General features: G+C 37.6%; 1 protein-coding gene across 2 annotated transcripts; it reads left to right on the top strand.

The window, feature by feature from the left end:
• Positions 1-32: 32 nt before the first annotated feature.
• On the top strand, positions 33-9,518 carry LOC137728040 (CLIP-associated protein-like). 2 transcript variants are annotated; one of them, XM_068466918.1, is made up of 21 exons: positions 33-658; positions 1,599-1,754; positions 1,862-1,924; positions 2,013-2,081; positions 2,251-2,404; positions 2,915-3,076; positions 3,408-3,505; positions 3,976-4,050; positions 4,155-4,223; positions 4,328-4,413; positions 4,504-4,621; positions 4,721-4,819; positions 4,901-5,249; positions 5,502-7,219; positions 7,473-7,574; positions 8,079-8,183; positions 8,266-8,340; positions 8,419-8,487; positions 8,637-8,705; positions 8,848-8,949; positions 9,069-9,518. In XM_068466918.1, exons 1-21 carry the CDS (start codon positions 326-328, stop codon positions 9,228-9,230), a joined length of 4,233 nt encoding a protein of 1,410 aa, XP_068323019.1. In that variant the 5' UTR covers positions 33-325; the 3' UTR covers positions 9,231-9,518. The 2 variants fall into 2 exon arrangements, with proteins under 2 accessions (XP_068323019.1, XP_068323018.1); XM_068466917.1 differs by having other exon boundaries at positions 5,418-7,219.
• The last annotated feature ends 7,394 nt before the right edge of the window (positions 9,519-16,912 follow it).

Genomic DNA, 16,912 nt, shown 5'->3' with positions numbered 1-16,912 from the left:
AAGCCAAACTACCCTCTCTCTCTCTCCCTCCCTCCCTCTCTAAAACTCTCTCTCTAAAATCTTCAGGCTCGGGTGACAGAGAGAGACGACCCTGTAAATTCAGACACACTCATCCTCCTCCGCATTTCTCTCCTCATTTTCTCTCTCTAACTTTCTCTCTCTACATTCCACTTTCAGTCACTCACTGTCTCACTCCACCAACTCCAAACGCCCATTCCTCTCTCTCTCTCTCTCTCTCGCTCTCTCTCTCTTATGCCCTAACTCAGCACCTAATTCACCAGATCTGAGCCCGACCGCACCAGATCGAACCCTCAAAATTTCTCCGATGGAGGAAGCGCTGGAGCTTGCGCGTGCCAAGGACACCAAGGAGCGCATGGCGGGAGTGGAGCGCCTGCATCAGCTTCTGGAAGCGTCCAGAAAGAGCCTGACTTCGTCGGAGGTGACGTCGCTCGTCGACTGCTGCTTGGATCTTCTCAAGGACAACAACTTCAGAGTCTCCCAGGGCGCTCTGCAGGCCCTCGCCTCCGCCGCTGTGCTCTCCGGCGACCACCTCAAGCTCCATTTCAATGCGCTTGTTCCCGCCGTCGTTGAGCGTTTGGGCGATGGCAAACAGCCCGTCCGCGACGCCGCTAGGAGGCTCCTGCTTACTCTCATGGAGGTATTCTTTTTACTCTCTTCCTCTTTTGCCCTCTGCATTTTGTCTTAATTTCTCAAATGTATTGAAATAATAAACTCGTGGCGAAATCGTTGAGCCTTCTAATTTTTAAATTGATTCTGAAAAGATGATAACATGGTAATTACACTTGAAAATGTGCATGGAATTGTTGCCCAACAAAGTTTGTGGATTTTAGCATGTGGTTAGAGGCCAATTGAGTACTTTTGGAGGTGTTTTGCTGTGCCGTATGGTTTACCTTAGCATAGATACACCTCAATTTTGTACTGGCTGTTGTTTGTTAAACTTCGCGTATTGGGACCAATCAGGTTGTTGCTAATTCATCTAGACATTATCAGATTTTCAATTATTGTGGGGCACATAGATAAACAGACTCAGTGACCCGAATTGTATAGATACTTGAACCGCTTTGCAGTTGAAGTTTCTTTGAATAGCATGAAGAAATGATAAGATGGGTTGTCAGTATACATAAGTATTTGCCTGATTCGGCAGCCGTGCACTTTAAGTTGAACCAGTTATGTTGGATAGTGGAAGTCATTTCATCATGTTACAATACGAATCACAGCACATTTTTAGCATGGCTCACTATTTCAGTCTGTGTCTTAAAATAAAAAACTACAATTACACGAGACATGCACAATACAGTATATCATATCTACTGAGTTTCCAAAAAAAAAAAGTCGGAACCATTCTGCTGTTTTTTTTTTGTTTTCCTAGCCTAATTTGAGAGGAGATTTTTTAGCTTTTAATGCAATTAGTAGCTCTGACAGCCCCTTCTTTGTGTGCCAGACGGTGGAGAACTGGAGATCATAATAGCGCCTTATCTGATTTCTTTGAAATATCATTATGTATCCTGGATTGATCTCAAATCATTGTTTCTTTTAAGGATTAAAAAGGATCAAATCTCATTTTCTTTCTGCTGCAGGTTTCTTCTCCGACAATAATCGTTGAAAGAGCAGGATCTTATGCCTGGGCGCACAAAAGCTGGAGAGTTAGAGAAGAGTTTGCACGAACGGTCACCTCAGCAATTGGACTTTTTGCATCAACTGAACTTCCACTTCAGCGGACTATACTTCCTCCGGTATGTGTGTTGAATTTTATGAGCAAAACATACATTTTCTTCCTAACCAGTTCATATACTTGTGAGAAACAAACAAACTAACATTTTCAATGTTTCTTTATAATTAGATTCTACAGATGTTAAGTGATCCAAACCCTGGTGTAAGGGATGCAGCTATAGCGTGCATTGAGGTTAGTAACTTAGTAGTATTGGATGTATATGCAGGCAGGGCCTTCATCTGACAATTATTCTTATTTATGCTTTCTTTTCTATTTCCAGGAGATGTATACACAGGCAGGACCTCAATTCCGTGATGAACTTCAGAGGCACCACCTTCCAATGTCTATGGTGAAAGTCTAAGATAATATGCAGTTTACTTTCTTATAATTCTTTGCCCCTTTAATTTTTTTTTCCAAGTACAATGACCATTTTTCATAGTTTTGTCGAACTAATCTGAATGTCATACGATGCGGGTTGCACTTTGGGTTTCATTTTTCTAAACAATGTGCAACTGCAGCTGAAGGATATTAATGCGAGGTTAGAGAGGATTGAACCTAAGATTCGCTCGTCAGATGGACTTAGTGCTGTAGAAGCGAAGCCTGTGAACCTTAACCACAAGAAAAGTAGTCCAAAGGCCAAGAGTTCCTCGAGGGAGGCGTCTCTCTTTGGAGGTTAGGATGCTTTGCCCTCAATTCTGGGAAGTTCAAGAGATTACGTACTGACTGATTTATTCGGTGATAAATTAACTGTAGTTTACATATGTGCATTTGTATAAACAATATGTTGGCAAAATTTGAAGAATCTTTTGTTATAAAGTTTCATGACCCAGACATTCCTTCATTGCCTTAATTTATAGTTGCGAAAGCCAGTTCATTTTCTTTATACCATATGGTGAAGCACCGTCTGAATTTTGGTTACGGGATTAAGATAGGTTGGAATTGAAGATTTTTGACATTCCAATTCATATCTATGATGTGTTCGTACTGGATACTATTGAAACATATTGGCACTGTAGAAAATGGCCTAGACAGTATTATTCTCAGTTTTAAAAGAATTTATGCATATAGTTATTTAAATGGTCTTAGCTATGCTTGAAATATTCTTTGCATTGTCTGTGGAACTGTTAAGATTGTTGAATAATTGATATCTGTTGAATTGCTATTCTCTTCTGTCCCATGCAGCGGAAACTGATGCTTCTGAAAAATCCGTAGACCCCATTAAAGTTTATTCAGAAAAGGAACTAATAAGGGAAATTGAGAAAATTGCTTCTACCCTTGTACCAGAGAAAGACTGGTCAATTCGCATTGCTGCAATGCAGAGAATTGAAGGACTTGTATATGGAGGTTTGGTTCCCCCACTCTCTTGCCATTCCTTCCCGATCTTAGCCCCTCTGCCCCGGGCAGACATGCATAATCAATCAACTTATGTTTTATCATGTCATAAATTATTTTGGTTAGATAAAACCATTGTATTGTTGTGTCAGTATGGTCGTTATATTTCTTTTGTATTGTATCATTTGCTTCAAGCTCCCTCTTTTCTCACCTTTCTTAGCTGCTTTGATTTTTTGATGAATGGAAATTTAATTTATTTATTACAAGTAATATTGCTGTGAAATGGCTGTAGCTTCAAAAAGATTATTGGATTGTAATAGTTTGAGTTAATAAATACATGTAGGTGCTGCTGACTACCAATGTTTCCGGGGACTCCTGAAGCAACTTGTTGGGCCTCTGAGCACACAATTATCTGATCGAAGGTCCAGCATAGTGAAACAGGTGCGCTAATATATTCTTGTATTTTTCATGTGCCTGGTTATGGATTTATTCTTGCGCTTCAGAAACCCCTTTTAGGAGATTAGTTCACAATCAAATTTTTAGTAACCTGCAGCTTTCTGTTGTGAACAGTTTGCTGTTTCAATTTATATTTTAGCTCATTACTTGTGGGAAATGTTCGCTAGTTAGCACAATAAAATATGTTTAATAAAAAATCCCCTATAAGAAACAAATATTTATAATAAAACGCTACCGAAAACAGTTATATCAAAGTTTTAAAATGGAGGCAGACACTGGTTAGTTCTTGCTATTCTTTGCAGTTGTCAGTGAGATATTTGGATTAGAAACATTTAGCTCTTGAAAACCTTGCATAGATTGTGGTACAAATGTCAAGGGCAGCTGTTCATACCTTCTTAATGCTTTGTGCTTGTTCATGTGCCTTGGGGTTGTTGATTAGTTTTTCTTCTTGTTAGGCTTGCCATCTGTTATGCTTTTTGTCAAAGGAGTTATTAGGAGATTTTGAGGCATGTGCGGAGATGTTCATTCCTGTAAGTTCATTTTTTGCCAAAATCAATCCTCAAGTATTGACAGAAGAAAATTCCTCAAGTGACAAATTTTTTTTTTTTAACTAATTTTATCATATGGTAATCAGGTTCTTTTCAAGCTGGTTGTGATTACTGTACTTGTAATTGCAGAGTCTGCAGATAACTGCATAAAAACGGTAATTCTAACTCTAATGATCTTTTACTTTTTTTTTGGTTTCTGAGTAAAAGAAAATGATTTTTTAAAGCAGGATTTTGGCACTTTATCCTTTTTCCTTATCAGATGTTGCGTAATTGTAAAGTTGCTCGCGTGCTTCCACGAATTGCTGATTGTGCAAAGAGCGACCGTAATGCAATACTTCGTGCAAGGTATAACTCTCGAGATCAATTCATACAGGCAGATGCAATGAGTTATGCATTTGTTTTTTGTTTCATTTATTAATACATTTTGTATTGTAGATGCTGTGATTATGCACTGTTGATACTAGAGTATTGGGCTGATGCACCTGAAATACAGCGCTCAGCGGATTTGTATGAAGATCTAATAAGGTGTTGCGTGGCCGATGCAATGAGTGAGGTATTCATATCAAGGATTCCTATATATTTTTTTTTCTGACTTGTTTGGAGTTTTCATATGTATTAGGATTCATATGTGGAACTTCCTGTGTATATATAGGTCCGATCAACTGCAAGAATGTGCTATAGAATGTTCTCAAAAACGTGGCCAGAGCGTTCCCGACGGTTATTTTCGCTATTTGATCCTGTTATTCAAAGGGTATGCCATTTTCTTTATTGCAAGGAGGATTGCATTCTATTTTATGGGGAGTCATTGTTTAATTTTTAAAATTGTGCACAGTTAATCAATGAAGAGGATGGGGGCATACATAGGCGTCATGGTTCTCCTTCCGTTCGTGATAGGGGTGTGTCACATACTCCGCAGCCTTCTGCTGCCTCAAATTTGCCTGGATATGGAACTTCGGCTATTGTTGCAATGGATAGAAGTTCAAGTTTATCATCTGGCAATTCTATCTCATCGGGACTACTTCTGTCGCAAGCTAAGTCACTTGGTAAAGGTACTGAACGTAGTCTGGAAAGTGTGTTGCATGCAAGCAAACAGAAGGTCAGTGCAATTGAAAGCATGCTTAGAGGTTTGGATTTGTCTGAGAAACATAATTCAACTCTCCAGTCATCAAGCCTGGATCTAGGTACCTAATGACTTTGCCTATATATTATTTTTCTTTTATTGGAATATAACTTGTAAATTTCAGCATATGGAGTCATTAGATAGTTATGGGAATGAACTAGCTGCTCAATTTAGCAAATTTGATTCCGTTGTGAGCGGCTAAATTGTTCTCTTTTTGCCCCTAGTGCAGGAGTTGACCCTCCATCATCTCGTGATCCACCATTCCCTGCTGCTGCCCCAGCTTCTAATCATCTCTCAAACTCTTTAATGGCAGATTCAACTACCTCAAGTATCCATAAAAGTAGTGGCCGCAATGGTGGATTGGTTTTGTCCGATATCATTACACAAATTCAAGCTTCCAAAGATTCTGGTAAATCGTCATATCGCAGTAATCTATCAGCAGAAGCTGTGCCAACTGTTTCTTCATACGCAATGAGGAGAGCTTCTGAGAGAACTCAAGAAAGAGGTTCGATCGAAGACAACAATGACACTAGGGAGGCTAGACGGTTTATGAACTCTCAAATCGATAGGCATTATGACACGTCTCACAGAGATGGGAACTTTAGGGATTCACATAGCAATCATGTGCCGAATTTTCAAAGGCCACTCTTAAGAAAGAATGTGACTGGAAGGATGTCTGCAGGCAGGAGGAGAAGTTTTGATGAGAGCCAACTCTCACTCAGGGAAATGTCAAGTTATGTAGAAGGTCCCGCATCTCTAAATGATGCTCTGAGTGAGGGACTGAGTCCATCGTCTGACTGGAATGCTAGGGTTGCTGCATTTAATTATCTACGATCTTTGCTGCAGCAAGGCCCAAGGGGAATTCAAGAAGTGATTCAGAATTTTGAGAAAGTAATGAAGTTGTTTTTCCAACACTTGGATGATCCCCACCATAAAGTTGCTCAGGCAGCACTTTCAACACTAGCAGATATTATTCCATCTTGCCGTAAGCCCTTTGAAAGTTACATGGAAAGGATCCTACCCCACGTTTTCTCACGGTTAATTGACCCAAAGGAGTTAGTTAGGCAGCCGTGTTCGACAACGTTAGATATTGTTAGCAAAACGTACAGTGTAGATTCCCTCTTGCCTGCTTTGCTCCGTTCATTAGATGAACAGCGATCACCAAAGGCCAAACTAGCTGTTATTGAGTTTTCCATTAGTTCTTTTAACAAGCATTCACTGAATCCTGAAGGTTCTGGTAATAGTGGCATCCTTAAATTATGGCTTTCTAAGTTGGCGCCATTGGCCCATGAGAAAAATACTAAACTAAAGGAGGCAGCCATTACGTGCATAATATCTGTTTACTCTCACTTTGATTCAGTAGCTGTCTTGAATTTTATTCTTAGTTTGTCAGTTGAAGAACAAAATTCTTTGAGAAGGGCCCTGAAACAGTACACTCCTCGCATTGAAGTGGACCTTATGAACTTCTTGCAAAATAAGAAAGAGCGACAGCGTCTCAAGTCTTATGATCCATCTGATGTAGTTGGAACATCTTCTGAAGAAGGATATGTTAGCGCCTCAAAGAAAAGTCACTTCTTTGGGAGGTATTCTGCTGGTTCAGTTGATAGTGATGGTGGCAGGAAGTGGAGTTCAACCCAAGAATCAGCCATGGTCACCGGCCCTGTTGGCCAAGCAGCTTCTGATGACACACGGGAGAACTTGTATCAGAATTTTGAGACTGGTTCCAACACTGATGTTCTCAATTCAAAATCCAAAGATATGTCTTACACTATGAATTCCGTGAGTCAGAACTTGGGCTCCTGGACTAGCCCACTGGATAAAGTTGATGGTAGAGTAAATTTAGAAGGCTTGTCTACTTCTTGCCTGGACGTTAATGGTCTTATGTGCTTGGACCATTTAGGGGTTGCTGAGACTATTGGGCATGATAGTGAAGCTCCCACCGACTTGGACCCTAATCATTATACACTTACAGCTGTGAAGGTTAATTCTGCACCAGAATCAGGTCCCAGCATTCCTCAAATACTTCATCTGGTGAGTTCTTTGGCTTAATAAGCTCAAAATTTTCCTTAAGAGAGTAAGTTTATTATCAGCGTTTTGTTATAGAACTTTTTACTTTTCTAGGCTTTTATTATCGTGATGAATTTTTTTTTTTGGATAATTGCACCAGTAATCTACTTCTCTAAACAGGCAACTGTTGTGAAGAAAAATATATTGATGTGTACTTTTACAATTTATGGAGCTTTAATGTCATGTTATTTCTTTTCTGTTAATTGAATGTGTATAGATTGGCAATGGAAGTGAGGAAAGCCCTACAGCAAGCAAACGTGGTGCACTTCAACAATTAATTGATGCTTCCATAGCTAATGACCACTCTGTTTGGACCAAGGTTTGTTAGCCCTGGCACGTGACACATTTTCTGTCTTTTTAACGTATGTGTAAAGTTTTCAAAAATTATTTGAACATTTCCATGAAGATAAGAAAACAGGAAGAGAATGCTTGAATAAATTAGAAATTGAGGAGTGGACAATTGTTTGGTTATTGATCAAAGGAGACATAGAATGTTACAACGTATCCATATTTTTATTGTTTTACCTTTCTTTCATTTGTAGAATGCTTGTAAATCTCATCATAAATTTTGTAACTTTAAAATGGTGTTAGCTTTCAGGATCTTAGTAGCATTGAGAATTGGCTTAATAGTTGATACGTAGACGTATGGATTTCAATGTTGATTCTGTTGACTGCACAGTGAAGTCAAATGGATGAGGAAACACATTTTTTATTGCACCAGAGAAACAAACTACATATACACATTTTTGTGGGTATAAAACTAGAATTCTGTAATGTAATTACTCAATCGTATATTAATGATTGTTCTGTGGTGCATGTGCAGTACTTCAATCAGATTTTGACTGTTATACTTGAGGTGTTGGATGATTTTGAGTCCTCGATTCGGGAACTCTCTCTTTCCTTGATTGTTGAAATGCTTAAGAACCAGGTTTGTTGTTTATTTTTTTGGATACATATTGCCTGGAAATTGTTTAGCTTGTATTCCTGATGTTGCTTTCACTTGTTTCCAGAAAGATGCAATGGAAGATTCTGTTGAGATCGTAATTGAGAAGCTGCTTCATGTTACGAAGGATGTCGTTCCCAAGGTAAATTTTGTTGCATTAATTATTTTATTCTGGACTTACACTGTTTTGATGGCTCAAACTATACAATATTCCTGTCAGGTTTCAAATGAATCCGAGCACTGCTTGAGTATCGTTTTAGCCCAGTATGATCCATTCAGATGTCTAAGCGTACGTACTTACGATCCAGCTCCCTACTAATCCAGTTGTTTAGAAGTGAAAAATAAATTAAAAGATCAGAAACCCTTGAGTTATGTTTGGCTTATTTCCCCTGTACTTTGTTGCGAGTACTGTTTAACATTCAGTTGTCGATGCTGCAGGTTATTGTCCCTCTGTTGGTAACTGAAGATGAGAAAACTCTTGTTACTTGCATCAACTGTTTGACAAAGGTATTACGCTTCCGGAGCTGTATTAGCTTGTACTATTGATTGCACACATTAAATTCTAGTTTAGGAGTTATTTTGCATCACGCCATTTCATGTGTAGTTTTTATGAACTATCTTGCTAAGGCTCTTATGTTCCATTCTTCAGCTTGTGGGCCGGCTTTCACAAGAGGAACTGATGGCTCAGTTGCCATCATTTTTGCCTGCACTTTTCGAAGCGTTTGGAAACCAGAGTGCTGACGTTCGCAAGGTAATGGTTACTATTTGTCTGATCCCTTAAACTACACATTGGCCCGTGGGAGTCAATTATGTTCAGCATATGGTCATCTGGTGCCGGTGACTGAATTTTTTTCATTTTATGTTGTACAGACTGTTGTCTTCTGTTTAGTCGATATATACATCATGCTCGGAAAAGCATTCTTGCCATACCTGGAGGGACTCAACAGCATGCAGTTACGGCTGGTGACTATTTACGCCAACAGAATTTCACAGGCCAGGACGGCCACGTCAATTGACACCAACCATGATTAGCGCGGTTTGTTTAGGCAGGAATTCTGGGTTTCCGGTGTTGTGTCATTCATCGTGTTGTGTATTTTTGTATATTGTGTGAATGCATTTTGACTCCAAATTTTTTGTAATTTTGTTATCTTCACATGCCTGTATGTTCTTATTCTTTCGTATTCTCGTGTTTGTCTGGTTTGGAGGTAGAATTGAAGAGTGCAATTTGTGGGAAGCAATTAGTGTCACAGCGCACATATTGTAATCGAAATTTCCCAAACAGCGTTTATATATATATAAAGGCAAAAGGTTTTGGAATTACCATTCATTTATGGAACGTGCTTTGTAAATTTTTGGTTCTCTGTTTGGCCATTTTCGGTGTGGGTCGGGTGGTATTATTGGCGTTCCAAAATAATCATTACATCATATGTTAGATTAGAGAGCTGATGGGATTCAAACTCATGCCGTGGTGTAAGGACAACACTCTAAGGATAACACTTTGTTTTACCATTGTAGTAGGGGGTCAGGATTTACAAAGCGAGATAATTAGGGTTTAGTGATATGTTTGGTTTTGTATTTGAGGAAGGGTGATGCTATCTGCATCTTTTCTTTTTTAACCTTTCATACACTCCTTTTAATTTTTGACCGTTAGGTCGAATGAATTGAAAAATATCACTGAACAAAAATTAACAACGGTGTATTAAAAATAAAAATAGATGTGAATAACACTGCTTTGGAGGAAAAGTTTCTTAATGCATAAGGATCCATTAATGTTGATCTGGGCTATAAGGATCCATTAATCTGCAGGTGCCTACTTCGGGGTTTGAACTATGTTTGATGTTGATCTGGGCTCTATGGAAGCATAGGAATGATGTCCTATAGAACGGCACTGTGGTACTGCCGCAAGAGATTGTGCTTAGAACCGAAGGTTGGATGCAGGAATACCACAAATGGCACAAGCCAGCAGCAAAGAGGTCTGTTCGAGAGGTGTAGAAGTGGCGGAAGCCTGAGGAGGTTTGGATCAAGTGCAATTTTGATGGGGCCTGGAGTCAAAGTGGGCGTGGGGGAAGGTTTTGGTGTGAACATCTAAGTTCAAATAGTATATTGCAATTTATTATTATTTTTTTTTAAAGATCTTTTTCTACAAAAGACTAGATTTTTTTTTTGGTCAAATAGATCAGGAATTTATTTTCCTATTGTATCAATGTAAATATGTCTCTACGTAGAGAGGAATCCTATTAACGCTTAAACTTGGTAAGGTTAACAAAGATTAGGATAGCCGTGTATTAGCCGGGCACGAGATTTGCAAATAATAAGAAATGGACAATAAGATTTAAGTAGTTCACTCTCAAAATTGAGCTACCGAGTCTCTTAGATTGATAGAGTACATAGTTATAAATAGCGGTCGGCTCGATATTGTATAATTTATCTTTCAATTCGTTCTATTCCTTTTAAGAAGTACTTGTCCTTATGTTGGCTTTTCTCTGAGCCTTAAACATTTGAGCTCAAACCTATCACTTCCCTTGCATTTAATGCACATGTTTGACTTGCTAGTTGTCCTTCCACCCTTTAGCCAACATGTGGCAACAAGGTGACGTTTGTGCAGGTTCATTTGCTAGTTTTCTTGGTACAATGCAACCAAGCGCCTTGCTTAGCCTAAGGTTGGTGGAAACCCATACCCACTGTTAGTCTTATGTCCCTTTATAGGTCTTCGACTCCTCGTCTAGCCATCACGTGGCTTAGAGTTGATGTTTGAGGAGGTCTGCCCTTTTGTTCCTGGAAAGCAGTCTGCTTAATTGTTGATAGGACATCTGGAGGCCACGGGCTCTTCAAGCGTTCGACTTCTTCCTTCTAAGTTCATCAGGTCTTAACCTTCTTTGTGTTCTTTTTGCCCAGTGTTCCTTGGGCAAGTGCAGGACCGGTCTAGAGATTTTTGAGGATTAGGGCGAAGCCAAAAAATATGCCCTCACTTTATATAAGAAAAATATTTGTTTTCACACGTATGACATCGATAAAATTATACTTAGAAAAACACTTCAAACTTAATAATTTAGAAACACAGAAAACTAATTTATTTTGTATCGTGAGAAGGAAATAAAAAAATTCCGGGTTTACAAATAGATAGATATGAGTTTTGTTTTCCATCTGAACTTTTAACGTGTTTTTGTATAAATCGTGAGTTATTTTTTCTTATTTACTAATCTTGTCAATATGGGACTAAAAAAATAATGATGCTTTTGAGTCTTTAATCGATATTTATAAGTAATAAATAGGTACTAAATTAAACTTTTTGATGACAGATCATATGATTTGCAAATTTGGTCTAAAAATTTGGTCAACGCATTACTCTTCATTGAAGATTAGACTTGAATTGGATAAAATGTTTAAAAATAACAACTCACATATCTACTAGCTATTAATTAAAAATATTTAAAAATAACAACTCACATATCTACTAGCTATTAATTAAAAATAAATTAACAACCAAACAAAAATTCGTAAAAATTGAAATGAATAAACATGCACTTAGCATTTCGAACTTAGAACCTCTCGTTAATTTTAAACAACAAAAACCATTGATTCTAATTGAAGTTCTTGATCATTTAGCCAAACTTCATATATTTATACTCTTATAAAAAGAAATTTGTAAAAAATTGAAAAGTAAATTAGCACACTTGGTGTTTTGAACCCACGACCTCCTCATTAATTTCAAACAAAATCATCAATTATAGTTAAATTTCTTTGTCATTGAACCAATTTTATAAATTTATACTCGTATGAAAACGTATATAAATATATTACCTTAATAATTTTGGTGCCCTCAATTATTTTAAGCCCCGGACGGTCGCCTTGCCAACACTGGACCTAGGCCGGCCCTGGGCAAGTGTTCCTTTAGGCCACTCGGGGTCAGAATGGATCCTGTGTTAGCAAATACATAACAAAAATCTCATAGCTCTATATTTTAACAATAAAACCCTAAAATCCTCCTCTAGTTATTGATCATGTCGATTTTCATATGAATACTCAACAAGTTTCCCACAACAATTTTGAAAAAATCATGAAGTTTGTCACAGAACTATTAAAAAAGATCTTCTTCATCCCCTACACCTTAGTCATGGGGATATACGTCTGGTTGCTGGTCAAACTGAAAAAACTCAGCCACAACACAATCTCACACTTAAGGCACATTTACTAAGTAATTAGAATGGGAGAATTGAATTCATGAGGAGTTAAATTGATGAGGAATCAAAATCGAATTCTTATCGAAGTTGTTTTGCTAAAATGTTTGAAATGAGAGTAGAAATAACGCTGACACCATACTAGCTGTTTACCAAACACCTACTTTAATTAATATACTGCCATGTTCTAAGTAAACTCTTTTTTGTGCTAGTTAATAAATTTTAATTCTCAAAACAACATATACGTAGACGTGTTTGAATGAGAACAATCAATTACAGATTTTTCCATCATGAATAGGTGGCTGCGGTGTTGGGTGGTTGCGGTGGTCAGGGAGAGGTGGGAGTGGCACTGGGCTGGGGTGCTGCTGCTGCATGTCTGGGGGTAGTAAAGGGCAATCTAGGAGTTTAAGATTCAAGTGAGGGTATAATGGGTAAAAGGTTTCTGTTTCGGACTTCTCATGTCACATGCTCCTGAGTTGGATTGTCACCTATAACTAGGGAAGGATCATCTTCGGATCTTTTCTACCAAATATTTCTTATCAAATAATTTGGACTTTTGAAATTTGATCCAACGACTAAAATTATACCAACTTTAAAAGTTATAATAACTTTAGCCGTTGGATCAAATTTCAAGGGTCTGGATTGTTTGATGAGGAGGATTAAGTGGAACGGATCCGGAAATGACCTCTTTCCTATAACTAGGGAGTCCAATTCCTCCAAAAAAAAGGAATTCAATTCCAAAATTCATATATCCTACCACCTTTTTTATTCCCTATTATTTAGTAAACATAAGAATACTATGTAATTGGAATTCATTTACTTTTCTTATTTCGATTATGGTAGTTACATAAACAACCCCTTAATATACTTGTTTATCCCCACCTTCTTAGGGCCAATTTGGGATTATTGTGCTCTTTTAAAAAATTGCTTCTGTTGTGCTTTAAGAATAATCAGCTGTAAAGTAAAGCAGATAAGCATTTGGTTAACTGAATTTTAAAAGTGCTGTAAGTTTGAAAAGCAATGTAAAAAAGTTTGGTAAATTTTAATGCAAATAATTTTATATAATGACAAAATGGACATAGTAGTAGGAGTGGGGGCAATGATAGCAGTGGCGGGGACAATGGTGGTAGGGGTGCTTGCAGTGGTGGTGATGGTAGCAGCAACGTGGTGGTATGGTGGTGGTGCTAATAGTGGGATGTGGTTGTTCGAGTGCAGAGGTGATAATGGTGGTAGTGGTGGCTGTTGCGGTTGTGGTGGCAATGGTGTTGGTTGTGGTTATGGTGGAGGCGGTGGCGGTGGTGGCGATTGTGGTAATGATGGTAGTGACAATGGCGAAAGTGGTGGTTGCGGTTGTGGTTATGGTGGTGGTGGCGGTGTGGCAATGATAGTGGTGACAATGGTGGTATTGGTGGTTGTGCTTGTGGTCATTGTGGTGGAGGTTGTGGTTATGGTGGTGACAACATGAATGGTGGTGGTAGGTGGTACCGGTTACTTTGTTCTCTAAGAGATGGAAATGTGTGGAAGACTATATATGTCATTTTTAAAAAGTTAATGAAGGCATTACATCAATTGAAAATATTCATTAAAAGCTCAACTCAGCTTTTTATTAAATCAACTTTTAAAAGCAACCTACATGCTGCTTTTAAAAGCTACTGTCTGGAGGTCATTGCTTTTAAAATAAGCAGGATATTTTACTTTATCAAACACATTTTTTTAGTACATCGATATTTTTACACTAAGGGTATAGAGAGTTCGGCTAAACCACACAGTGGGCAACCTAATTTGGTATCGAATTGGCCATCTACGAAATTTGAACCTAAAATCTTTTACTTCCGAGTGAAGATGAATACCACGGCCTCTCACTTCACTCATCAAACACATTTAAAATAAATAAATAAATAGCCAAATGGGATTCAGTCCTCTGCTCCTCGGAGATGTTATCGGTGATGTTCCTGTCACCTAATTTGCATTACACAACCCCCAATCCAAAACCGAAGACCACTACAATGGAATCTCCATGAATGTACGCCTTTTTATTTGGAATTGGAATAGATATTTTTCTTAATTAGATCTTAGTTATTTAGGAAGAGGATCATCTCCGGATCCACTTTGTAGTGATCATAGGGATCCTCACATCCTAACCATTCATCGTACGTCGTGCAGCCAGTTTTCGTCAGATATTATTTATGTTTAATTTTAAATAAAAAAGTCAAATAATTTCTGACCACACGATGTACGATGAATGACTAAGATGTGAGGATCTCTAGGATCCTCACAATTTGAATCCGGATGGGATCCAAATCCTTAATAATACATGTAATTGAGTTCATGAGGAAAGAGTAATCTTTTTATTTATTTATTTATATTTTTTTGGCACTTCCTTTGTTATGATGTTTAACATGTTATATTGGATGTTTAAATTCCATAATATCTACGAGTACGTATTTTTGTTTTATTCTACTATTCTTTGAACTCTTGCGTTTGGTGTGAAATAACTTGTTGAATAATGTAAACAATCTCACGTCCAAAACTTGACAAGAGGAAATATGATATATAATGAATGGTTTCAGTGCTAATAATATTGAAATCTTTTGTGATAAAATGTCACAACCGTTGAGTTAGCAACGTGATTGACAAATGCACGTTTGCAACAATGTCAATGTTGATTAGTAGAAGGTGCAAATCCGTCTCTATGGAATCTTGACAAAATTTGCACATGAAAAATGAACACTGCGAAAGTATAAAACATGTGTGTTGGCCCCTAAAAAACAATAAGGATCACGACATGAAAACTATTCTTTGGTCTCTAGAATCTCATGCGAGATTGCTCCTTAGATTCAAACACAAACGGTAAGAAAATTGTATGTTGGCCTCTTAAAAAGAATTGTGACATGAAATACATAAGAAACTCACTCTACCACTGTTCCTATAACCCCACACAGCTATACATATGATCCAAATTAAGATTTCGGTGCATGTATATGTTGGTTGTGAAAAGGCGAATGCTAAAGGCACAGCTGTGTATTGACATTTTAGGATCATTGTTTGGTACAATCATTCCAAAAATAACTTCAGCAGACTTTTACACAATCACGCCAAGATCTCTAAAAAGATTCTTGTTTAGTGTATTTTGTACCTCTAGAATGAAGAGTCTATTTTTTTACTTTTTAAGCCCCCATGCGGGCGGCTATGTTGTCTAATATACGAGATATTTTTATCTGTCAATAGTTGTATAAGATTATGTGTCTGTTTCTCTTATCGTTGATTGCTTAAAATACGAGATGGAAAACTTTCTCACTCATTGATCAAGGGCATATCTTTTCCTTTCTAGGTGCCCAATGGCCTGGTGGAGTTGTGAGCTCTTTTTTTCTTTCAAATTTCGTCATCCCGAACAACAAATGGTTAATGGCATCAACAGATATTTAATTAGTCCAACTACAGTGACATATAACCATCACCATTAATGTCATATAATGATCAGGCAGAGTTGTGCATGTCTTTTTTTTCGAAGTTTGTCAACCAAAACAGCAAGATGAGAAACTACTAGCACTACTATTTTACCAAGAACGTAGAAAATGTATGCCTACGAATTTCTTTTGTACTAATAACGTTACTTTTCACATTGTTATGTGTACTCATTCTTTGAAGCAAAACGTATTATGCATTTCACACACATTCAGAGCGTTACTATGTAGTAAACGCGTTACATGTTTCACTTATACTCAGAGCGTAATCGTATCACATGTTTCACTCACATGTGAAATGTAATGTATGATGATCCGTCATGCACACACCTCGATATCACTTAAAACAATTTGTTTAAAAGTCGGCAGAGAAATACAATTAATCTAGAAGCTAGTTGATGTACTAGGAAAAACAGATAAAACCATAAGAGATGTTCAAATCTTGTTGTAAGCGAAGAAGATAGAACTCATAAATAAACTGCAGCTTAAGAAACAATATTCTTGATTACGAATTTATATTGACAATGGATTTTGAGACTCATTTTCCAGTCTAGAAACTAATATGATTCCTAAAGAAGTGAACCAGAAAAGGTGAAATTTCAAAGTATGGAAGTTGTGTGCCGTGTTGGATCACATGGTAATGGCAATATCTTTGTACTTCTGATTTGGGTTATTAAATTAGACGAAAAGCAAATTTGAGGTTATAAATGCTACAAGGCGATTTCTAAAATCTAAATCACTATGATCTGATTTTTGAAGACGAAGATTCGAACTTAAGTGGAAGAGAACGAACATACTAACCTTATAAACTGACGTAACTTGCATCTCCAATAATTAAGTATACAACAATTTTCTTTTACCATGCTGTCATCTATATTTCAAATTTATGCAAAAGATGCCCCGAAAGAAGGCAGAAGCGTCTGATTTATGCATATCAACAATTAAGGAAATAATCACCATCGTTAGATTTTTGGGATTTCCAACTGAATCCAAGTGACATTCTTGTGTATCCCCACATGGCCACTTTTATCCTTTTCCCCTTTTTTTTTGGTTTTTGGCATCCATTTTCTCC

This window comes from Pyrus communis, chromosome 3 (genome assembly GCF_963583255.1).
Source record: "Pyrus communis chromosome 3, drPyrComm1.1, whole genome shotgun sequence".
NCBI lineage: Eukaryota > Viridiplantae > Streptophyta > Magnoliopsida > Rosales > Rosaceae > Pyrus > Pyrus communis.
The sequence above is the reverse complement of the archived record's forward strand: the minus strand, read 5'-3'. Positions and strand labels throughout refer to the sequence as shown.

What these genes read in the sequence shown, in the direction of transcription:
- LOC137728040 (XM_068466917.1), top strand. Translation starts at nt 326, where the DNA reads ATGGAGGAAGCGCTGGAGCTTGCGCGTGCCAAGGACACCAAGGAGCGC. An exon ending in TTCCTCAAATACTTCATCTG is followed by an intron (nt 7,220 to 7,472) that starts GTGAGTTCTTTG and finishes GAATGTGTATAG; the next exon opens with ATTGGCAATGGAAGTGAGGA. An exon ending in ATCCATTCAGATGTCTAAGC is followed by an intron (nt 8,488 to 8,636) that starts GTACGTACTTAC and finishes TCGATGCTGCAG; the next exon opens with GTTATTGTCCCTCTGTTGGT.